Genomic DNA, 26373 nt, shown 5'->3' with positions numbered 1-26373 from the left:
ATGGAATTCTCCAGGCAAGAATATTGGAGTGGGGTGCCATTTCCTCCTCCAGGGGATCCTCCCAAGCCAGGGATCAAACCCACATCTCCTGAGTCTCCAGAATTGAAAGGCAGATTCTTTACCACTGAGCCACCTGGGAAACCCAACCCAGACCATGCCAATTCATACAGCCCTATGAAGCACACCACAAGCTACATCTCTGCCTGTATCTCTTAACAATTTCTACCTCATTCATTTTGATTCGGCGGTGCTGGCCTCCTTGCTATAATCCTATCTGCCAAGCTTGCGTCTGCTCAGAATCTTTGCACTTGCTGTTTCCCCTGCTTAGAATCTCTTTCTCAAAATGTGTGGATCATTTCCTCACTGCATTGAGGTAGAAAGTGTTTCCTTGACCACCCCCCTACTCAAATAGTAAACATCTTGATTCTCTTTATCCTGTTATAGACTTCTTAGCACTTACCACTGTTAATGTCGTGCCATACTTTTACTAGTTTTTTTATTCAAAATGTTTTATCCAGTAGACTATAAAGACAGAGCAGAGAGTTGGTCTGTTCTTATGCACTGTTGTATCACTGGCATCTACAGCAGTGTATGGCACTGACTGGGGGAGTCAACATCCAGAAATATCTACATGAAACTATTACAAGTGATTACCTTTAGGGAGTGGAGTGAGGATGGAGATAGTATAAGAAGTTTTAGTCTTTTAAAGAGTCCCATATTCTTTGATTGATAAGCACAAAAGCATCCTGAGGGTAGTTCTCTATTATCCATCATCTCTTTATTTATTACCTTTATGTTAATTTGCTCTTGATTGATCTCTTTACAATTTTTGAAGCAAATTATGGGGAAATATTTATTTGACTTGGAAAAAATAAGACATTTTTCTGGATTAAAGACAAGTGTAAGACTGGATACTATAAAAACTCGTAGGGAAAATTCAGGCAGAACACTTTTTGACATAAATCACAGCCATATCTTTTGGGATCCATCTACCAGAGTAGTGGAAACAAGAATAAAAATAAACTAATGGGACCTACTTAAACTTAAAGGCTTTTGCACAGCAAAGGGAACCATAAATGAAATGAAGAGACAACCTACAACGGGAGAAGGTATTTGCAAATGATGTAACTGACAAGGGAACAGTCTCTACTATATGCAAACAGCACATTCAGCTCAAAAACCTAAAGACAATCCAATCAAAAAATGCGTGGAAGATCTAAAAAGGCATTTCTACAAAGACATACAGATGTCCAAAACACACATGAAAAGATGCTCCACATTGCTAATTATTAGAAAAATGCAAATCAAAATTACAATGAGGTATTACTTCACTCTGATCAGAATGGCCATAATTACAAAGACTAAAAATAAATACTAAAGAAAATGTGGAGAACACCTACACTGTTGGTGGGAATGTAAATTGGTGTAGCCACTTAGGATAACAGTATGGAAGTTCCTTAAAAAACTGAAAATAGAACTACAATATGATCCTTCAATCCCACTCCTGGAAGTGTATCTGGATAAATCCGTAATTTGAAAAGATACTGATACATGCACCCCTGTGCTCACTGTAGCACTACTGACAATGGCCGAGACATGGAAGCAATTTAAACGCCCATCAGCAGAAGAAAGGATAAAGAAGATGTGGTACATTTATACAATGGAGTACTACTCAACATAGGAATGAAATAATGCCATTTGCAGCAACATGGATGGACCTAGAGATTATCATACTAAGTAAGCCAGAAAGAGAGACAAATATCATATGATATCACTTATATGTGGAATCTTTAAAAATGATACAAATGAATTTATATCAAAACAGAAATAGATCCACAGACATGGGGGAAAAAAAAAAAAAACAACAACTATCATTACCAAAGGGGGAAAAATTGGCGGGAGATAAATTAGGAGTCTGGAATTAACAGATACACATTCAAGCTCATGCTTAGCTGCTCAGTTGTGTCAACCCTTTGCAATCCTCTGGAGCCTGCCAGGCTCCTCTGTTCATGGGATTTCCCAGGCAAGAATACTGAAGTGTGTTACCACGCCCTCCTCCAGAGGATCTTCTCAACCCAGGGATCAAACCACATTTCCTGCATTGGCAGACAATTCTTTACTGTGCCACCTGAGAAGCCCAGAGCGTGGTAAGAAATTCCTAATAAAAACACAAATAAGTTGTGAAAGAAAGTGAAAGTGAAGTCGCTCAATCACGTCCGACTCTTCGCAACCCCATGGACTGCAGCCTACCAGGCTCCTCCATCCATGGGATTTTCCAAGCGAGTACTGGAGTGGGTGAAGATAATTAAGTTTGGATAGAAGAAAGTTTAAAGGCAGGGGGATGAAACTTACATGAATTTTTAAAATAAACAGATACACCTAATGGAGCATATTTCTCCTCTCCTCCCTTATTCATTTTTCCTTTCCCTGGCACCTGCCCTGAACGCCCTTTCTTCTGAGCACAACAGCGAGACCTTCAGATTTCATTTGACCATGCTAGATAGAATAAGAAGAAAGCAATGGCACCCCACTCCAGTACTCTTTCCTGGAAAATCCCATGGATGGAGGAGCCTGGAAGGCTGCAGTCCATGGGGTCACGAAGAGTCGGACACGACTGAGCGACTTCACTTTCACTTTCCACTTCCATGCATTGGAGAAGGAAATGGCAACCCACTCCAGTTTTCTTGCCTGGAAAATCCCAGGGATGGGGGAGCCTGGTGGGCTGCCGTCTATGGGGTCACACAGAGTTGGACATGACTGAAGCGACTTAGCAGCAGCAGTAGCAGCATGCTAGATAAGGCATGAATGGAAATTCCAGTATAATATCAAATAGTAATCCTGTAATCCTGGGCTGCTAGAGAGTTATCAGAAATAATTTTTTTATACATTTATCTAAGATGTGAAGATATCTAAATAAGACTATCACAGGTCAAACATTTTAGAGTAGTTTGCCCTCATTTCATTTTTGACATACATTTGTTCAAGTAGCTTGTTAAATGAGATCTCAAATACTATAATGAGTCTTGCTTCCAAAACATCCAACCACTTGACTGCTCTTTATCCTAGGGTTGGATGGCAGGGTGAGCATAAATGTTTATTCCATGAGTGCTCTTAAAAAATGAAAACTTTGTGTTTAAGAAACTTACAACATGAAAACAAAAATCGTTGGTACATTTCCCTTAGGAATTCTTAAAATGCACTATACAGAAAAGAAGGGCCAGGAGTATACGTTCAACATGTTAGCACTGTTGACCTCTGAAAAGTGCTTCAGCTGGTGTTTGATGCAACTTTTTTTAGTCCCAGTGGGGTCAATAAAACAGAAAGTGAGGGGTCCCTAAACATAAGCTGGGGGCCAGTGAGCTGTGAAAACTGACCCTGCCTCCAATCAGCACTCTACTGATCCTTGGGAGCTATTTATACTCCAAATTTTCTCTTGAAATCTGATGACACAATTCCCCAAGGGCTTATATTTTGAACTAGAGAGTTTGTAGGAAAAGGGAATAAAGAAAGAGGCAGCCACGGAAGGAGAGGTCATGGGATTCTGACTCTTAGAATTATATCAGTGAAAACATTTCTGTCCACAGTAGACTCTTGGAAAATAGTTACACTCATGTACCCAAACAGTTATTTCCAGGCATTCAGTGCCCACGCATATACCTATTAAGTATCAAAATTCAAGTGCCAAATGCAATTAGGGGAAACTGATTTAAATTATTCTTATAAAGGACACACTTCAACAAAAAACTAACTCATTCACCTCTTCCTCTAATATTTGCTGGGCCCACAGTAGGAGCACATATCTCTGAATATTTTACCACTAAATATTTAAAGCTATATATCAAGAGAACAAACAGTTACATTTGTTCTATTCTTTTGCCTTTTAATAAGTTTCATAAAAGTCTGACAAGTTGGGTTGGAAACAAGAATTCTCAACTCCTTGTGTGACAGGGCTGCATCCGCCTGCCCGCAGCTCAGGCCCTTGCTGTATGAACAGGTAGATACTGTGGTCCCAGTACAATCTCCGTCAATCCACCCAAGCTTGAAAGCAGCTGCTTCTTGGCCATTCTTTAAGGGTGGAAAGGTGTACACACCAGCAATATCCTGGGCCCCCTCAGGAGAAAAGACCTAAGGAGGAAGCCCATTAAGACTTCGGAGACAGGCTAATAGACATTTGGGTAGAGAACTCTGGGGTCTCAGGGTCAGAATATGGTAGAGGGGCACACTGCACTGGGCAGGGAATTCCAAGATGTGAGTATCCAGCAGGGGAAAAGTCATGAGCTCAGTTTCTTCTTGGCCTTGGAGACCTACTAACCCATGGGAAGGAGCAGACCAAAAGATGGCCATCACTGAACATCCTAATGTGGGGGACAGTGTCCAGGGAAGCAGTTCCACTGGCACTGAGCTAAGGGTGGTACTGGCCTCATATTTGGTGAACACCCTCCAAGTGACTCCTTCTGGGATAACTGGGAGAATTAGAAGTTGATCTTTCTACAGTATGGTTATTCTTTGGAGGTAAGTGGTTCCCTCATAAGCAAGTCTATTAGAATTATTTCTTTAGTTAACACATGCATATGCTCTGAGGTGCCTGCAGCCTCTCCACACACCCGTTCTCCACCAAAAAACCCCAAGACTAATTGTCAAGCTTCACACAGACTTCAGAACCATCTGAGGATGGATTTAATGACAATGTCAGCTAACTTTATTGCTTACTTACTATGAACCAGGCAAGGAGCCACGCTTCACTTCATTTAATTCTCAAAACACCACCATAAGGAAGATATTACTATCAGCACTTTACTGATGAATAAATTGAGGTATAGACACCTTAAGTGATTTGCTCAAATCATACAACTAGAGGCATCCATGCCATTTTTTGAGCTCAAGTCTCTCTGATTTCAGGATCTGAGTTTTTAACTGATGAGCTATTCTTTACCTCAAATGTGTGTTTTGTTTACTAAGTGTCCAGACTCCCTTTAAATTCAGACAAAAATATCAGCAATCATTATTCTTTAACCCATCTCTATGTTGAAATTCCAGTTTAAAAATAATTGATCTTAAAAAAATCTTAAAGGACTTTGGTTCACCAGAATTATGATTAGAGGAAGCTTAAATTTGTTTTCCATGACTGGTGTGTTGAATAATTTTCTTAGAGAGAAATATATCTGGATGGTATAATTTCAGGGTACTTTGAAGCGTGATAAATAAATTGAATATCAGGATGGAAAGACGTAATACATTTGAAAAGCCTTGTTGACTTGTTAGGAACCTGTTTCCTGAGTACTAAATACAGTTGAATTAATTTTTCCAGGGCACCACCCATATACATTTATTTATTTATTATTTGCCTTGTTTCAAAAGACTTAAAATGGCAGGCTCACAAATTTATTTCAACAGCTTTTTTTTTATTTGTTTGGTTTTGGTGTTTTGGCAATTTTCTTTTTCTGTCTACCTGACTAGGCCTCTGTGAAAGTTAAGGCCCAAGGCTCTGCACCTCCTCTATACCCACCAAAGGAAGCAGAGTTCTAGGAATGGGAGGGTCATCACCTGGGACAGGAAAGAGAGCCAGGAAATGTTGGGGGAGGCTCTGAGAAGGGGTTAGGATCTCAGAGAGTCAGGATCAAGACTGTATTTAGGGAGTCAGTTGGGAGATGGAAATGAAGGGAACGGGTAAAGCAGAAAACTGCCCTAGGCCTCACTGATGACTTTTGGCTTCCTACCAGGAAGTCCTTTTGGCTCAAAATATCTTCAAAATATTCCTCTAGGCTCAAAGCCTGACATTCCACTAATTACCAATTTTTTTGATTAGTAAGCATCCTCTGCAGTTAAGAGAAACTGCCTCAGGAGTTGGAATCCTGACTTCATCATCTATTAGCTGTGTGGTCTTAGAAACCAACAGTCCATCTTTTGAATCTCAGTTTCTTTGTCAATAAAAGAGAGATAATAATAGTGATAAGTCATGAACTGAGAGTCACTCAGTCATGTCTGACTTTTTGTGACCCCATGACTATAGGCTGCCACACGCCTCTGTCCATGGAATTCTCCAGGCAAGAATACGGAGTGGGTAGTCGTTTCCTTCTCCAGGGGATCTTCCCAACCCCAGGGATCGAATTCAAGTCTCCCTCATTGCAGGCAGATTCTTTACCATCTGATAATAGAGCTGATAATAATAGTATGTCTAGTGGTGGGGTTGGAGGATGAAATAAGTAAACACACAGAAAGCACTTAGAATAGTGTCTGATACAAAGCAAGCCCTCAGTAACCTCCCAGCCATTTATATAACTGCATGAATTAGTCTAAGCAGATCAATTTATGATGTGCAGTAAAAGGAAGGTATCTTGTAATGGAAGTGTTTCAGACAGTAAAGGAAGAAGTTGGTCAAAGTGGACTTGCAGGAACCAAAGAAAAACTTATGCATTCTGTGGGTTGTAAGGAGGCAGTGGGAGGGATCTCCAAAAATGTTTTTTACCTACTTTAAAATTTTAATGAGTAGAATAGGCAAATTAACAGAGACAGAAAGTAGAATAGAGGTTACCAGGGGCTGAGGGGAAAGGGGGACTGGGGGTTATTGTTTAATGGTACAGAATTTCTGTTTGGGATCATGAAAAGGTTTTGGAAATGGATAGTGATAATAGTTGTACAACATTGCAAATGTACTTAACTCCACTGAATTGTACACTGAAAATGGTACATTTTGTGTTACATTTTATGACAATTCTACAATATCTACCTAGCATTGATCTTCCTGTCCCACTTTTCAGAGAATGATATGCTGCCTCTTCTAATCAAGGTAATGAGACAGAGAGGAGGGTATTCCAAGGTCGATTTGAGTAAGTGTCCTTCCATGGCTCACCAAGTTGCAGGCTGAAGAAAAAAGTTGAGGTTGTGGCCCAGAGATGAAGCCTAAGGCCACGGTTTTCCAGATCTGGGAGAGGTGATTACACTATAGACCAAAGAACAGGCCTCCTCTATGCCCTAAGAGCTGTTGCTCAAAGCACTACTTGTCTCCAATTCAGCGCCCTTGCCTACTGCTCCTAGTGCATGATGAAATTTCCTGGTTTGGGGAGGCATTTTAGCCCCCAAGCTTCATATACAACTTGGGGCAATATTTGGGCCACACTCCTTTGATAAGGCCTCAAAATTCTAGCCATTAAATTTCTAACATTCTCTATGTCTGCATGTCTGTTCAGTTGTGTCCAACTCTTTGTGATCATATGGACTGTAGCTGCCAGGTTCCTCTGTCTGTGGAATTTTCCAGGTAAGAATACTGGAGTGGGTTGCCATTTCTTCCTCCAGGGGATGTTCCTGACCGAGCAATCAAACCCATGTCTTCTGAGTCTACTGCATTGGCAGGTGGATTTTTTACCTCTGAAGCCACAAGGTAAGCCCAACATTCTCTGTATATCTTTCCTATTGAAGCCTAATTCGACATTCTCTTATAAGTGTGGTCTCTGGACTGGCAGAACTGGCAGCAACTGGGAACTTATTAAACCTGGAACTTCAAGGGCTCTAGTCCAGACTTGTTGACTTAACAAGCCCTCCAGGTGATTCTGATGAATACTTTGAGAACTGCTCTCACCCATTCATGGTGTGCCAATTAATGGAAGATCATGCCCAAGGAAGTAAGATTTAATCTTTTTCTGCAATGTGGACTTAGCAGTACTGATTATTTCATATGCTCATTATTCCACTATGAGAGAAGTGAGTGAACAATATAGGAAGGAACTAGCAGAAGAATCTCAGTAAAAGTATCTTAATTAATAAATCTTTAAGCTCATTTTATGAACAAGAATAATCTGTATGTTACTTAACTGAAAAATAGGAGAGTCAATTTCTCAATTTTTAGGATCTATTCTCTTAGAAACTCTTAAAATGCACTGCAGTATTATTAACTATAGTCACCATGCTATACAGAGGCACCAAATTCTCGGGGAGCAGAGAATGGATACTAAAAAGAGCTGGGATATATCTGAAGGACAGGGGTGTGAAGAAAGACAAGGAATATATTTCTTTCTAAACCTATGAAGCTGAAAGACTAAGGGCAAAGACAAGAAGGAGTTAACAATAGCCAAACAGAATAGCAAAATAATTATCAATGTATATAGTGTCCTTCATAGATAGTTGTTGAGTAAGTGAATAAATGTATAAAAACATAGGCAGAGAGTCTTTGGTCTTAGAGGCTATAGAATATTGAGATACTTACAGTAGTTAGGTGAGGAATAAAATCATTTTCATTCAGGTCTTGCTCCATGTGTGAAAAGATACTTGTATTAAAAAAAAAAAAAAAGATAATCTCACAATTAAATTTTTTTCTGTTACCCTGGCCATATATTTAGCCATGTCTTCATTCACTGACTTTTTATATGTGACACAGAATAACCTGGGGAGGAAAAACTCCTGTTCCTGGATTTAAGTTTCAAAAATCTAGTTCCCAGAGAAGGAGCAAAGGCCCAAAGATGATGGAAGAATATGTGATGCCTCAGAGCAGAGTTTCCATTCCTATTATCATCCAAAGATGCCCTACGTTAATCAGGAAGACAGAAGAGATCTTGAGAAAGGACGCTTGAGTCCAACCTGAAATTCTCCAAACCAAGTCAAACACTGAGTGGGGAAATAGCACATCCCAGTACATTTCTGGGATCCTGGAGCAGAAGGATGCTAGATGCCCTGCCCACCCACTAACTGCACCTTTTTATTTTAATAAGAAAAAACAAGTCTCTGACATTCAGTACCTGGTACTTACCCAATAACCACCCGTGCTATTTAACTGTATCATGGGGTCAATATATTTCATCATTTGCCTTGGAAACTCAATCAACCTCTTGCCTTGTTTCATGGGAAAATATGTTCTAAATAGTTATCTTAGATATCTTAGATAACACATTTGTGTTAGGACTTATTATTAGGATAAGGTGACTGTCTACAGGGTTTGATGATTAATAACATGGGCTTTGGAGCAAGGGAGATCTTTAAGGCTATAAGGATGCTCTCACTAGCAAGTGACATCCAACCTAACCCTAAGTGGCTTAAATAATTGGGGGACTTATTATTTTTCTTAACAGGAAAGTTGAAGATAGGAAGACTCCAGTAGGGACTTTTTAAAAAATCAGTAGTCAACAGTATCATCAAGGACTCAGGTTTCCTCCATCTTTCTGTGCTGCCAACTTTAGTGTTAGGTTGAGCTCTAAGCTTGCAGCCAGATGGTTGTATCCTTTTCAAGCATCATACCCAGATACAATACCCAGAAGCAAAGGACTCCTTTTCCATGGGAGGAAATCTTTTGATGAACCCCCATTTGTCTCATTGGCCAAAATTATATCACGTGTCCATGTCCAAACTTGCTGGTTAGGGAGCTGAGGACTAATTTCTGATTTGGATCAATTAGGATATACCCATCCTAAGGCTGGGTCTAAGACTGGTCTCCCATGAATCACTGGCTTTCCAGAGAAGAGTGAATAATTGAAAAAAGAAAAAAGGGTTCTATTACCAAGGAAGAAAAGAAAAGATGTTCGTAATCTCCATCTCAGTTTGAACTTGTCTCTGACACATAATACTTATATGATTCTAAGCAATTTAATTACTTTTTTATGTCTCACATTTTTAACTTTATAGTGAAGATAATATACGTATTATAGAATTTTTGAGACATGAAATCATATATGCAAATTGCATAATGTATTGCCTTGGATATAATTATCTGTCAAATAATCTTGTTATTAATATCATCATTAGAAAAGAATAACATTAAAAAGTTTATCTTTTTCAAACTCAGGAAATATTCATTTATATTTTATTGACCCAAAATATCACAACAGTAAGCTCATACCTAATACGTGGAGCTTTTTATGTCAGCCATCTCTCAAAAGATCTGGTCAGATTTTTTTCCCCCTTTCACTAGTCAGGCTGTTTTTGAAAGTTTGCAGAAAGTAACACATCACAGATGGCAAAAAACATGAAAATCAACCAAAAGTTATTGCAACTTTTTCTAAGCCTGGTTTTCACACTCCATCTACAGGGTGAGAACAGCCTACAACACAGCACTCCAAACAGCCACCCCTCCCTACAGCTCACACCATAAAAATGGAATTCATAAAAATTATAATTTGCTTTTTAATGGTTCACCGAACTCCAGCAATGTCTTAGCACATACCCTTCAAACTGATTTCCTTAGGGACACCTCCAAATGGAATGAGGATGTACAGCTTGGAAATATCACCTCTGTGTTGTTTTGCTACCCTCAAAGCATCAGAGAGAGGTCATTCCAGAGTAATCAAAACAGAAAGATTTGTCTCTTGATATCATTTTGTCCTGATTCACCAAGGCTTATAGTCAGCACTAGTCATCAGTGTTTTGGCAACGAGAGTTTGTTTAAGGTAATTTTGTTGGCTTTTCTTTTATCTGTAATTGAAATGTTAAAGAAAGGTGTTTATTAGTCCAGCTCTTTTCTTTTCTCCATCTTCCCTACTCTGCCTCTAAATGTCTGAGGATTACACAAGAGTCAGTGATTAATCACTCAGGGTTTGCTCTCTACTTTATATTGATCTCTGAGTTTTAGAGTCCATGGTCTGTAATTTTTGTCAAAATTATTACCACACTGTTACTCTTGCTGAGCAACTGAGTTTAAAACCAATGCTTACTAGCCTTTTTGATTTTATTGTGCTATGCATGTTTTGCTTATTTGAAGATCCTTAGATATGTGCTATAGTTAGCTCCATTTCACCTTCATTTTCTACCTATGCTTGGCTATTTGTCTCCTTTCCAAGATAACTTAAGACTAACTTCTTTTTTACTAAAGTATAGTTGATTTACAATGTTGTGTTAATTACTACTATACACTGACTCAATGCACATGAGTTTGAGCAAGCTCTGGTAGATGGTAAAGGCCAGGGAGATGGTGAAGGACAGGGAAGACTGGCATGCTGCAGTCCATGGGGTCGCAAAGAGTCAGACACAACTGAGCAACTGGACAACAACAACAAATACAGCAGTGATTCAGTACATTTTTCTGCAGGCTTCCTTGGTGGTTCAGCAGTAAAGAATCCGCCTGCCAATGTAGGAGACATGGGTTTGATCCTTGGGTCAGGAAAATCCCCTAGAGAAAGGCATGGCAAACCACTCCAGTATTCTTTCTTGGGAAATGCTGTGGACAGAGGAGACTGGTGGGCAAGAGTCCATGGGGTCCCAAAAGAGTTGGACATGACTTAGTGACTAAACAACAACAGCACACTTTTAAAATATTCTTTTTCATCATAGTTTATCATAGGATAATGAATATAGTTCTCCATGCTATGCAGTAGGACCTTGTTTCATGCATTCTACATATAAACACTTATATCTGCTAACACAAGGGTGCCTATATCTTTTTGAATTATAGTTTTATCTGGATACATGCCCAGGGTGGGGTTACTGGATCATATAGTTATTCTATTTTTGGTTTTCTGAGGAATCTCCATTCTGTTTTTCACTGTGGCTACACTAACTTACAAAGAATAACTTCTTGACCTAATCTTTCCATAGTTACTATTTCTCTTTAACCTGAATCTCTTTTTTATCTTAAGGTTCAAGGAAGGTTTCTGTTCTAAAAAAAAGCATGAAAAAAAAAATTCATTCCTATTAAATAGACTGTTATATAGCTGCTTTTTCCTATGGGCTAGGAAATACTTGAAAAATAATATAAGCTTATTTCTTCTAGAGACATTCCACTTCAATTCCTCGTATTAACATAGTATGACTGGTGGCTTTTTCTCTTCGTGAAACTCCATTTCAGAGGCATCAGGACTCTCCTAACTGCATTCAATGGTTCTTCTGTGGCATTTTGATTTACCCTTTTAAGCAACCCTGTCTGTGCTACTCCAGATTCTCCAGATATGCTTTCTTCAGTCTGTAATTCCTGAGTGTCCTCTGAAGTTGCTCCATTCCTAACTTTAAATGGTGTGTTCCCACACAACATATTGAATTATCATAGGCATTCTGATTATAAAAAAACAAAACAAAACAAAACAAAACAAAACCTGAGACTCCTGGATTATAATCCCTAAATTCACATCTCTAACTGGCACCATATTTCTGAGCTCTAGAGTCCATATATCTAGCACATTCCAGACCCCCCTTTTTTAAACCTTAATTTTTTCCGTTAGAAGCCATGTCTTTGAGAACAGGCATAGGGAGTTTTGCTGGGGAACTAAATTTATTAATATTAAGTAATTCCAACCATACCTGGTTTGGAATCTTAACTCTACAATTTCTATCTGATTTTATATCCATGTTCTTGTTATGATTTACTGCTGCTAATTAGTGTTTCCTGTTGTAATCTTTCAGTGTGCTTGGGTTTTTCTCTCACTTCAAACATCCCTGTTTCTTGTTTATGGTATTAGTCCTCATTCCTCTATTTATCTTCCCAGTTCTTGACTCGTTTTTAATGACCAGCTATCTGCACAGTTGTACTCTGGATTCTGATGAGCGATGTGTCTGGTATTCACTTCACATACTCAGTAGATATTTGTGTTATGAGTGAACATTCCTTAGTAAATTCTAGTACATGATGATTTCAAGGGACTTAGACTTCAAGGTGCTCTGGATTTCAGTCGATTTCTAGCAGACTAACTTCTTCAATTACTGATTTATATCCATGCAGTCTTACTCAGATAATCCCTCAAAAGTAAGGACATTTAGATGTAGTAAGACATAGGAGCAAATTAAAAATTTTTTTTTAAAAATCAAGATGGGTATCCTATTAAAGTTTGTTTCCCATCAGTTTGCACTCCGTTCTCTTTTCCTGGTAACTTAAGCCCACCTGACTTCATTTCTCGGGATCAAAAATTGCTGTCAATAAATTATTTGATTTTTTAAAATAAATTACATATCTTATTGTGTTATGTACCCAGAAGTCTCTGCATTTATTACTACAACAAAAAGTTATTATTATTTAACTTTTAGTAGTGTAAGTCACTCAGGGGTGTCAGACTCTTTGTGAACCAATGGACTGTAGCCCGCCAGGTTCCTCTGTCCATGGGATTCTTTAGGCAAGAATACTGGAGTGGATTGCCATTCCCTTCTCCAGAGGATCTTCCCAACCCAGGGATTGAACTTGGATCTCCTGCCTTTAAGGCAGATTGTTTACCATGTGAGCTACAGGGAAGTCCCAATTTAACTTTTATGAAGTCCCAATTTAAACTTTATAATTTAACTTTTATTCTGTCAGATATGGTGTTACACTTAATCCTCAAGGCAAAACTGTGCAATTAGCACTGTCATTATTGTTAATCTACAAACATAAAGCTAAGAAATATAGAAGTTAAGTCACTTGCTTAACTCTTAAGAAGAGAGTATTTAGTGTAGCATCCCGACTTTGAACAACCCACTCTTTCTGAATTTGGAGGCTGTAATCAAACAGTGGTAATTGTAAGACTTAGATTGATTCACATTAAGAAAATAAAGTTATAAATTGTGTTGTGTGTGTGTGCTAAGTCACTTCAGTCATGCCTGACTCTTTGCAACCATGGATGGTAACCTGCCAGGCTCCTCTGTCCATGGGATTTTCCAGGCAAGAATACAGGAGTGGGTTGCCATGTCCTCCTCAAATTGTATTGCAGGGCAGTATTAATAAGCATAATTTCCATCATTTAAAGTGTATCTCCCAGCCAGCTGCCTACCCTCATGAATAGCAATTTATGAGGTCAAGGATGGTACTTTTCCTGGCAATATCCAAATCTAAATAAGGACAATCAAACAGAAGCTTTTTGTAGGTCACATGTTTCTGGATTTTAACTGTACAGCTTTGAAAAATAAAAGCCTCTAGTGATACATCTGAAAGCAGGATCATAAAATGCTGGTATTTGCATGTGAAAGTGTTTTGTCAAAAACAGTCATATTCATTAAGGAATTGTGCTATAATTCCTGAAAGAAAGTCAGAATTTTAATTCTATAAGAAATTGTTTTTTACTCTCACTGTTTGCAGATGACATGATCCTCTACATAGAAAACCCTAAAGACTCCACCAGAAAATTTCTAGAACTAATCAATGATTATAGTAAAGTTGCAGGATATAAAACCAACACACATAAATCCCTTGCATTCCTATACACTAATAATGAGAAAACAGAAAGAGAAATTAAGGAAACAATTCCATTCACCATTGCAACAGAAAGAATAAAATACTTAGGAATATATCTACCTAAAGAAACTAAAGACCTATATATAGAAAACTATAAAACACTGGTGAAAGAAATCAAAAAGGACACTAACAGATGGAGAAATATACCATGTTCGTGGATTGGAAGAATCAATATAGTGAAAATGAGTATACTACCCAAAGCAATTTATAGATTCAATGCAATCCCTATCAAGCTACCAATGGTATTCTTCAAGAGCTGGAACAAATAATTTCACAATTTGTATGGAAATACAAAAAACCTCGAATAGCCAAAGCTATCTTGAGAAAGAAGAATAGAACTGGAGGAATCAACCTACCTGACTTCAGGCTCTACTACAAAGCCACAGTCATCAAGACAGCATGGTACTGGCACAAAGACAGAAATATTGATCAATGGAACAAAATAGAAAGCCCAGAGATAAATCTACGCACCTATGGACACCTTATCTTTGACAAAGGAGGCAAGAATATACAATGCAGAAAAGACAATCTCTTTAACAAGTGGTGCTGGGAAATCTGGTCAACCACTTGTAAAAGAATGAAACTAGACCACTTTCTAACACCATACACAAAAATAAACTCAAAATGGATTAAAGATCTAAATGTAAGACCAGAAACTATAAAACTCCTAGAGGAGAACATAGGCAAAACACTCTCTGACATACATCACAGCAGGATCCTCTATGACCCACCTCCCAGAATATTGGAAATAAAAGCAAAAATAAACAAATGGGACCTAATTAAACTTAAAAGCTTCTGCACAACAAAGGAAACTATCAGCAAGGTGAAAAGACAGCCTTCAGAATGGGAGAAAATAATAGCAAATGAAGCAACTGACAAACAACTAATCTCAAAAATATACAAGCAATTCCTACACCTCAACTCCAGAAAAATAAACGACCCAATCAAAAAATGGGCCAAAGAACTAAACAGACATTTCTCCAAAGAAGACATACAGATGGCTAACAAACACATGAAAAGATACTCAACATCATTCATTATCAGAGAAATGCAAATCAAAACCACTATGAGGTACCATTTCACACCAGTCAGAATGGCTGCGATCCAAAAGTCTACAAGCAATAAATGCTGGAGAGGGTGTGGAGAAAAGGGAAGCCTCTTACACTGTTGATGGGAATGCAAACTAGTACAGCCACTATGGAGAACAGTGTGGAGATTCCTGAAAAAACTGGAAATAGACCTGCCTTATGATCCAGCAATCCCACTGCTGGGCATACACACTGAGGAAACCAGAATTGAAAGAGACATGTGTACCCCAATGTTCATCGCAGCACTGTTTATAATAGCCAGGACATGGAAGCAACCTAGATGTCCATCAGCAGATGAATGGATAAGAAAGCTGTAGTACATATACACAATGGAGTATTACTCAGCCATTAAAAAGAATACATTTGAATCAGTTCTAATGAGGTGGATGAAACTGGAGCCTATTATACAGAGTGAAGTAAGCCAGAAAGAAAAACACCAATACAGTATACTAACGCATATATATGGAATTTAGAAAGATGGTAACAATAACCCTGTATACGAGACAGCAAAAGAGACACTGATGTATAGAACAGTCTTATGGACTCTGTGGGAGAGGGAGAGGGTAGGATTATTTGAGAGAATGGCATTGAAGTACGTATAATATCATATATGGAACGAGTCACCAGTCCAGGTTCGATGCACGATACTGGATGCTTGAGGCTGGTGCACTGGGAGGACCCAGAGGGATGGTATGGGGAGGAAGGAGGGAGGAGGGTTCAGGATGGGGAACACATGTATATCTGTGGCAGATTCATTTTGATATTTGGCAAAACCAATACAATATTGTAAAGTTTAAAAATAAAATAAAATTTAAAAAAAAGAAAGAAATTGTTTTTTATTTTTTCTACTCAAATCATATTTCAAGAGAGATTTTGTGCTTTGATTTATCTTCTTAACTGAAATCCTGCAGTTGTTAAAGCTTAGTGGGAAAAGGTAATGTATGTATGTATGTATATGTGTGTATAGGGGGGATTTATACCAATTTATAATTTCTGTTCTATCCTGCTTTATCATGTTTTAATCTTTTTTTGTGGTTCAGCCACCTCCAAATGCCTCTCTTGAATACTTACTGAAACAATTTTTTTCTAGAAAAAGAATTTTCTAATAAAAAATCTCAGAAGTTATCAGTATTTTTAAAGTTTAAAAGAAACTAAATGCTTATTCAATTATCTCTGTTTTACTAATATCCCTAAGGCAAATGCAGTTTTAAAAATTATATACACATGGCAACAAAAAGTATCCTCAGCTTGCTGCTGTGTCTTACTAAGTGAAAGTGAAAGTTACTCAGTTGTGTCTGACACTTTGAGACCCCATGGACTATAAGCATATGGAATTCTCCAGGCAAGAATATCGGAGTGGGTAGTCATTTTCTTCTCCAGGGGATCTTCCTAACCCAGGGATTGAACTCAGGTCTCCAACACTGCAGGAAGATTCTTTACCAGCTGCAGGTGGATTCTTTACAAGGGAAGCCCCAAAATACTGGATTGGTTAGCCTATCTTTTCTCCAGGGCATCTTCCCAACCAGGAATCAAACCAGGGTCTCCTGCAGAGCAGGCAGATTCTTTACCAACTGAGCTATCAGGGAAGGCCTGTATCTTACTAAGTCTATAGGAAATCAAGCAGTATCAAGTATTTTTCCTCTAAAATTTCTTGAGCTGATATTTTAATCATCAAACTAGTCTTAGAAGATACATACAAAGTAATGTTGGGTATAAGCAGTAGCATGATGACAAATAGTTAACCACATATTCACCAGGAAAAAAAAAATCCTGATTTGTATCATTTGCCAATTTTTATAGTATAAATACTCTACCTATAGGCAATTTCAAGCAAAGGATGTTGAAGGCAGAGTTGAGAAAAGATGTAACCATAGTCAACAAACCAATGGGCCTGACAATCCTGACAGCATGTGAGCTTTCATCAAAACCTCCAGGAAGTCTCTAAAATCACTCTTTTATCAGATGTGAATAAAAGGATGCAGATGAGAATTGTGCTTAAAGCCAGTCTTTAGAGTCAGCCTGCCAAGACCTAACTCCACTCTTTAAAGTATCCTCTGTGTTATCTTATATAAGCCATCTAACTTTCCTGTGACTCTCTTTGCTCATATGTAAAATGGTAATAATATAAGTTTTAATCTCATTAGAATTCCTATGATTATTAAATGAAATAGTGCATTAAAGTGCTTAGAAGAGTTCTTGGCATATAGCTATAATAATAGGCTATTAGTAATAAATGTTAGGGACTATTTTTCTAGAATTTACAATCTAACTATCAGAATATTTTACACATTGTCATCTAAATCTTTCACAGTTCATTGAAAACCATCCTGCTTGATAACAACACTCTGAGAGGAGCCAGTTATAGAGGGAAGAGCACTAAGAAAGATGTCATGCCTTACTCACTAGTCCCAGTTTTGCCGAAGTCTAGGTTTGTGGCCTTTGGCAAACCAGTTTACTTCAGGAGCTTTGGTTCTTTTTTTTTTTTAATTTTATTTTATTTTTAAACTTTACAATATTGTATTAGTTTTGCCAAATATCGAAATGAATCCGCCACAGGTATACCTGTGTTCCCCATCCTGAACCCTCCTCCCTCCCCATACCCTCCCTCTGGGTCGTCCCAGTGCACCAGCCCCAAGCATCCATTAGTAAAATACAGAAAGTAATGGTCACCCTGCCAACTACACAGGACTGTGGTGAGACTGCTATAAGTTAATGAAACTATGAACTCTTCTTGGAAGATGGTACATACGTGGGGTGTTATTATTAATCCAATTTAAAATTCATGATGCCATTGAGGATTAAAATAAAAGAGTGAGAAGTTCTGTGTCATTTGAGTAAACATTTGGAAATAATGTATTGTTAAGATCTAGGATGTTTTGTTGTATTGTAAAGATGAAAAAACCCCACATTTGTATCCTGAAGCAGTGAACCATTTTTTTCTTCCCACAAAAGAGCAAGTTTCAAATGAAAATGTTTAAATGAATTAAGGATCCTGGGGAACTAAGTTAAAAATATCCATGTGATCATAATTTTCTAGGAAAGGAAATATAAAGGAAAAATTAATAAATAAAGCACATAATATTCTGTCAAATTGGATAGTATTACATCATTACAAGATGAATACTGTAAATTTCCAAATAATTATTAAAGGCAAAATTTCATAAGTTTTATAAATAAGTATAAAAAATGAAATGTCCAAGACAGATTGAAGAAATTTTAAATTAAGTTCAGTCAACTTGTAAACAAGAAAAACCACACACAAAAATGAAGGCTAGGAAATTATGAAAAATACTTGATTTTTTAAAAAAGTTACACATTGAATCTCTGTTCATGTATAAGAATCATATACATTTATGTACACTTAGTGAAAGTTAACTAAAAATCATTCTAAAAGTGTGCCTATGATTTTTTCTCTTAATTTATGACTTCACACTGTGCTTTAACAGACTTCTGTTCTAGAGAATAAGAATCTCTGTGCAGCCTGGTCTTCACCACACCCTTTTCTATCAGTTATCAGTAAAAATTCTTACGGCCTAAAATTTAAATGTTGGTATATGATATGGGAAGATCAAGCTTCCTTGTTGAAGGGAAAAATCAAAATGAAAGTTATGAATAGTATGTTATCTTCTATGAGAGCCAGAGGGAAAATATGAAATAAAAATTTGTAAGAAATCACTGAAAATATTCATAAGAAATTTATGAGTTAGGGAACTTGAGTAGACTAAGAAACAGGTGGATAAAGACTTTCATAAGGTACCATTTTATATTGTTTTGATTTTTGATTTGTGAATTTATTACCTACTAAATGACATTATTGTGTGTGTGTGTGTGTGTGTGTAAGTCCAGTACACCTCAATCTCACATCTGATTTAACACTTCTTACCTGCCCCGCACTCAGGCCTGACAAGGCAGAGACGCCGGCAGAGTAGACGAGTGTGATGGACTCATCCTCCACATCTGGTCCCCTGTCCCACTCACTATGCAGCTTCTTCTTGTTCAGCAATATGGTGGGGAAGACAGGGGTCAAAGGGTCTTACAAGACTGGTGGGTTTGTTGTCATCTGTGTGACAACTACGCAAATGCTGGTTACCTTTTCTCTCCTGAGGAGCTTTTGTGCTTCCTTCAGAGACAACACCCTACACCAACTGGGTATCTTGTTCTTTGATATTTATGCTGAATTTTCTATTCCTACTCTGTCTTCTGTTTCAACAATCACCCAACAAAGTCTGGTTTTCACCCTCTGAAATCCGTATCTGTTGGACAATGCCTTCAAAAGACCTCTCCTCCACCTGCCTCTCGACTTTGAAAAACTCAGTACCTTTTCTGTACTAACATCTGGAAGTACATGTCTCTCTCTCAACAGGATCCCTCTACAGTTGTCCTTTAGGCCAAGGTTTCTTAACCTCTATGGTATTAACATTTGGGGCTAGAGAATTCTTTGTTGTGGGGATTTTCCTGTGCATATTATGATGTTTAGTGGCACCCTTGGCTTCTACCTGTTATAACACTAGCTAGCCCCCATCAGCCAAACCAAGAGTCTCCAGAAATTGCCCTATGACACCTTGAAAGCAAATGGCCTGATTGAGAGCCACAGGACTAAGGTAACAATCCTCTTCAAATGAATTCCCATTTCCGAATCTCCTTTTACCACTCTGGTATTAATAATTATCAGGCTGGATGATGGAGATTATCAAATACACACGGGGAACTGCTGCTCGGCAAGCCCTTATACAGTGTCTGATAGATGCCTCTCATGATAATATATGGACATGTGACACCCATTTTCTCAGAAGGAACGCAAATCTTGAGATAAGAGGGAAACTCTTACATTAGTAAAAATCAGTGTAAGCCTACATCTATCTCTGACATTTAAAACTCTGGGCCTAAGGACTGTGAGAGCAGGGGGAGAGGAGACTTTAATTTGTTTATTACTTTATCGATCGACTGTTTTGTATTATTCAAGCATTTAGATTAAAATCTGTATTTTTTAAAAGAAAGAATTTTAGTTCTTAACATAGCTATATCAAGAAGAACATTTTAATTTTTAATAAGATTTTGATTTGGGTTTCTTAGCCAAGATATGAAAGCAGGGTCAAGAAAAAGGGGAAAAAAAGGAGACAAGCAAAAAAGTTAAAAGGGCAAGGAGGTTAAAACTTACCTTGTTTCATCAATATAAACTGCTTCCAACACAGATGCTGCATATTCAATATTCTTCTTTAAGTCGATGACGTTAACATCACCTTTTTCCAGCTGCTTCACTAAGCATCTTAGTCTATTTCAAAAAGTAGCCAAAAAAAGAAAGAGAAAGAGATTTATCATGACTATAAGGAAAAGAGTCAATATTAAATATACAAATTGGGTTAAACTTTCAACTTATCTTTCCAGGTTATTAAATAACAATATTTCCAGGTATATTTGAGGTATAACTAAGACCAATCTTTATCACTTAAACAACTATCAGAAATTATATTCACCTCTCAATAATATTTGGAGAAGGCAATGGCACCCCACTCCAGTGTTCTTGCCTGGAGAATCCCAGGGAAGGGGGAGCCTGGCGGGCTGCTGTCTATGGGGTCGCACAGAGTTGGACACGACTGAAGCGACTTAGCAGTAGCAGCAGCAGCTCAATAATATTAGGGCTATAGGTTGCAGGTTTATGTACCATATTTCAAGCATAGTTTTTCTGAAAATTCAAACAATATAGGTATTTTCATACAAGAATTCCTAATACTAGAATTTATTCTATGGTTGTTGTGCTTCTTCAGAGTTGGCACTAAGAAATATTTAATAGGTACTCTTTTGACCAATATTGTATCAATTATTCACTGTTTATAGCAGTAGAAATAAAAATAAAAGGCAAAAGATTCAAGAAAATATAATTAAGAAGAGAAAAAATATATGTATACAAGCTTAGTGTTTTTATTGCAATGATTTTTCAGTTGAGGCAAAACTACAAAATATTTTCTCATGTTTTTGCCCATAGAATCATGTATCACAACCGTTTGAGAAATTTTAAAGCATTTCTGGTTTTCTGACTCAGAAATTGTGATGTAATTAATACTGTTGTTTTAAGCCACTACATTTTGTAATAATTTTTTAGGCAGAAATAGATATCTCAGGGAGTGAAATAGTACAAATTACCTCAATAATTTTCTAATACTTTTAGAAATTTCTATGCATTAACTATAAACCAAGTGTTTCTAAAGATACTTCCCTTTACTAACAACAGAAAACATATTCTTTAGCCACTGTACACTATAAATAAGAATTGCGAATACAATTCACCCATTTTCCTGTCAGCAGGCAGAATTTAATTCCTTGAGAAAAGGTATTTCAGAGAGAATGGAATACATCTACTTTTAGGCACAGCCTTAAAGATAGTGTAAGAGATTCTCTGAAAACTTACTTGAGTGATTTCCAATACCAAGGTTTAGGGTATCAAGACAAGTTAAAAATTTCAGCAATGGTATTTTACATTTCTTCATCCATAAGAAACTTTATTCTCCACAGAAAAGAGCCACACCTAGCTTAAAACTTCTTATCCAGGCAGCTACAATTGCTTTTTGTACCACATACTTTTGTATGATAAAATATTAGCAGACAACAACACTGCAAAATAAATTCCGTGTGTCGATAAGTGTCTTATTTGTCCAGAGTAAGCAAAGCAGAACAAAATAAATATCAATGACTAAAACAGGTTACTTTGAAAGAGAAAATTACGCCTGGCTCTGAGGCTTGTGTAAAATACTGAATATGATAATAATGGAGCAACATATAGAGTTTTAGGGGATTTTTGTAATTCTATAATCCAAACACATTACTTAGTATAATTTCCTTTTATGTAGAAAGTAAAAGAAAAAGTTTCATACTTTGAAACAGCTTAAAAATACACCACTCATATATCCTTAGCACTTTAGGGATAAGAGGGAGATGCCTCACCTGCAAAAGTCTAAAAAATCTAGCTAATGTCATAAATAATGCTAAATGACTGAATGCTTTCCTTCCAAAATCAGGAACAAGGCTCTACTCTCACCACAGATATTCATAATTGCACTGGATCTTTCAGCCAAAGCTACAAGGCAAGAATAAAAGGTATTCATGTTGGAAAGAAAGAAATAAAACTGTCTTTGTTCACAGAAAATGTGATTGTCTAAGTAGCAAATCTGATGAAATACACCAAAGAGTTACTAGAAGTGATAAAATGTAATAAATGATTTTAACAAGTTTACAATATAAAAAGATGCAAAAATCAATATCATGCTATACAATAATAATGAACAATCTGAAATTAAAATATAAAGCAATACTATTTACAATAGTTCTGAAAATGTAAAATTCCTAGCCATAAATGTGACAAAGTATGTGCAAGCCCTATACACTGAAAACTACAGAACATTGTTGAAAGGAAAAACCGTAGATCTAAATAAATGGAAAGATACACCCATGCTTACGGATTGACTCAATATTGTTTTCATGTCATTTCTCCAAAAATTTATTTATAGATTCAATGTAACCCCAGTAAATATCCCAGCAGGCTCTCTTGTTATTGTATATATTGACTTGCTGATTCTGAAATTCACATTGAATCAAGGAGCTAGAATAGTCAAATTTAACAAAAAGAACAAAGCTGGGGAATTTACACTACTTCAAGAAATTCTAAAGCTACAGTAGTCAGTACAGTATAAATGGCACAATACACTGCATTATTAGCACCAAGATAATACAATAGATAAATCAATAGATTTATAAAGTTAAAAACAGACCCACAAATATATAGTTAATTTATTGTGGAAAAGATGAAAAGATAATTTAGAGGAAAAAGGATAACCTCACAACAAGTTATGCTGGATAATTAGAAATATCCATGTGTAAAAGGAACTTTGTTCCATACCTGCATCACAGATCTAAATGCATATCCTAAAACTATAAACATAGAAGAAAACATAGGACAAAATCTTTGTGATCTTGGGTAAGCCAAAGATGTCTTACATACAACTGCTGCTGCTAAGTCACTTCAGTCGTGTCCGACTCTGTGCGACCCCATAGACGGCAGCCCACCAGGCTCCCCCGTCCCTGGGATTCTCCAGGCAAGAACACTGGAGTGGGTTGCCATTTCCTTCTCCAATGCATGAAAGTGAAAAGTGAAAGTGAAGACGCTCAGTCGTGTCCGACCCTCAGCGACCCCATAGACTGCAGCCTTCCAGGCTCCTCCGTCCATGGGATTTTCTAGGCAAGAGTACTAGAGTGGGGTGCCATTGCCTTCTCCGCTTACATACAATACCTGCGATGAAATAATAAGTTGAATTTCACCAATATTAAGAACTTCCAGCCACAGACTGGGAGAAAATATTTGTACATCATATATCTGATAAAGGATTTTCAGAAAACATGTTAAGAACTTGCAAACCTCAATAATAAGATAAATGATCCAATACAAAATCTGCTAATGATTTTTTTGTACCACCAAAAATGATATATTCATGGCAAACATGAAAAGATGCTCAAAATCAGTAGTCACCAGAAAAATTCAAATTAAAACAATAATGAAATATAATCAAATACTTTTTAGAATGACTAAAATTAAAATAACTGATCATACCAAATACTGGCAAAGATGTGAACAATTTAAACTACCACACACAGCTTCTGGGAATGTAAATAAGTACAATCAATTTGGAAAACAATTGCCCAAAAAGTTAACACGTATCTGTCATATGACTCAACTGTTCTATTCTTTGGTGGAGAGAAGAATAAATATATGTCCTTACAAATACTTGGACATAAATGTTCATAGCAGCCTTCTTTGTAATAGACCCAAACTGGAAGCAGCCCAAATGTTCATCCACAAGTAAATGGAAAACAAATTGGGCCGTATCCATCCAAAGAAGTTCTGCTTAGCAATATAATGAATGAACTGTTGATACACACAATGAAGTGACCGAACAATGACTATGCTGAATGAGATAGGATATACGCATACTGTATGATTCAATTTGTATAAAATTTTTAAATGCAATCTATTCTTATTGAGACAGGAAGCAGATCAGAGGTTGCCTGGGAATTAGGAGGTAGAGATCAAGGAAGAGAGGAAGGGAAAGATTACAAAGGAGCTGGAGGAAATTTTGATGGTAATGGAAATATTAATTTTCTTGATTGTGGTGATGGTTTCATAGGTGCATACATATGCTCATACTTATCAAATTATAAATTATAAAATGAAATATGTAATTTGAGATAGAAAATGGATATATGCAAAATAGATGCTTCTGTTACATATCTTTACTTTTAATCAATTCCATTAAAATACTTAAAATTTTAATATATAATATCAAAGACATGGAAAAACTCTAAAGCAGCATTAAACTGTTAATGATTTTTCTTCAAAAAGAAAGGCACTAATCTTTGACAATTCATGAGACTTTTAAAATCAGCCTGAATATTATGTACTGAACAGGTTTTGATGTTCTTAGCTTTTTGGTGGGACTACTTCCTCACCTTATAAGGATCAGAACACTTAAAAGAAGACAGCAATGAAAATAGAAACCATCTTTGAAAATAATTGATTAGATCTGTGATCCAATCAAGCAGTCACAGAAGAAAAGCAATTTCTACTTTTGAACAAAGAGTACTGAGCTGTAGAAAATGATTGAGTATTTTTATTCAAATATAGAACTGCCACTTTTCAAATGAAAAAATACACAATGTAAAATGATGTAGTTTTCAGAATCAGGTACTTCATATACTCTAAACTTAGCTTCTAAGATATTGCTATAAAACCTTATCTTGCAAAAGAACCACTTACATAATAAGGATATTATACTGAAAAATCCCATGTGTCTATGCATGTCTTCATTAATTCTAGGATAAAAATGCCCAGGATATCTCTAATGCTGTAAAGCATGAGTGATGTGTATGTTAACAATTTTAACTTAAAAGAGAATTGAAAATAATCATCCTTCTATCAATGTCCCTATATTTTACATAACTGAAATACAAAAGAGAGAAGGATACGGTTGCAAGAATGCCATACTAAGAAGCAGAAGAGGTAATGCTAAAGGAATATCTATAGTGATATTAACATTACCATTGAAATATGGCCACACACAGGAGTGCACAAAGACATATAAATTGGGACTGTCAGAACTAGAAGCTGCTGTGTCATTTTCAGTAAGTCCTGCTTGCCTCTAATTCTAACATGATTAAAAAGTGATGATAAGAAGCCATTAAATAATGAAGTTTTCTTGTCTATTCTGCAGGTCAAGGCTTAGGAAATTAAATTCTAACCTTAGTCGAGAAAGCAAGGCTTATAAATTGAAAGTCTTTTTAAGATACTTTTTTCCCCACAAAGGCCAATGTTATAGTTGTAAAATCCCTTGATATCTTTATTTTATAGAATAAATAACTCCCAAAATAATTGGTATCATTGAAAAATGAGAACAATTGTATGGCAAACATTACTGGCCTTTAAAATATATTTACATTCTATATTTAAAGAAGCAAAATGACCCTACTAAAGTGGAGAACATAGAATAGAAAAAAATGAATTTTTAAAGGCAAAGAAAAATATAATTATTCTTCCTTTTCTTCCAAATCACATTTTGGGTTAACTATTTATCACTTTACTTCAAGAGAGTACTTTTTATTACAGAAATGGGCACTGCATAGTTCTCAACATTTTGAAGTATTCTTTTTAAGTACAGCGATACAAACACTTGAATAGTTAGAAATGCTTTCAAGATCAATTTTGTTCCTCCTTAGAGGCAAGGAATAAGACCATATTAACTTTAAAGGGAGAACCAATCATTTATACCTGGTTACTGTCACACCTCTGAAATACTACAGGCTATATCAACTCAAGGATTTTCTTTAAAAAAATACATACTTAAATAACTATGTATAGTAGAGACATATGCAAATAAACACATATTTAAAATATATTTAAATATTCGACTATATAAACATTTTAAATATACATTTGTAAAAATACAAAATATTTTTAAACTCCATTTTTTATAGAGTTCAGTTCAGTTCAGTTCATTCACTCAGTCGTGTCCAGCTGTTTGCGACCCCATGAATAACAGCACGCCAGGCCTCCAGGTCCATCACCAACTCCTGGAGTTCACTCAAACTCATGTCCATTGAGTCAGTGATGCCATCCAGCCATCTCAGCCTCTG

At 36.7% G+C, this 26373-nt stretch overlaps 1 protein-coding gene across 3 annotated transcripts in view; it reads right to left on the bottom strand.

Annotated features, from left to right (window-relative positions):
* PDE1A (phosphodiesterase 1A) overlaps positions 1-26373 on the bottom strand; it is a 395971-nt gene that overhangs the window by 101904 nt on the left and 267694 nt on the right. For all 3 annotated transcript variants that reach the window (XM_070802671.1, XM_019969756.2, XM_070802679.1), the window contains one exon: positions 20357-20470. In XM_070802671.1, coding sequence (XP_070658772.1) covers positions 20357-20470 — 114 coding nt within the window. The remainder of the gene's footprint in view (positions 1-20356; positions 20471-26373) is intronic.

The sequence above is a fragment of the Bos indicus genome, chromosome 2, assembly GCF_029378745.1.
Source record: "Bos indicus isolate NIAB-ARS_2022 breed Sahiwal x Tharparkar chromosome 2, NIAB-ARS_B.indTharparkar_mat_pri_1.0, whole genome shotgun sequence".
In the NCBI taxonomy this organism is placed as follows: Eukaryota; Metazoa; Chordata; class Mammalia; order Artiodactyla; family Bovidae; genus Bos; species Bos indicus.
This window is presented reverse-complemented; position numbering and strand designations above follow the sequence as displayed.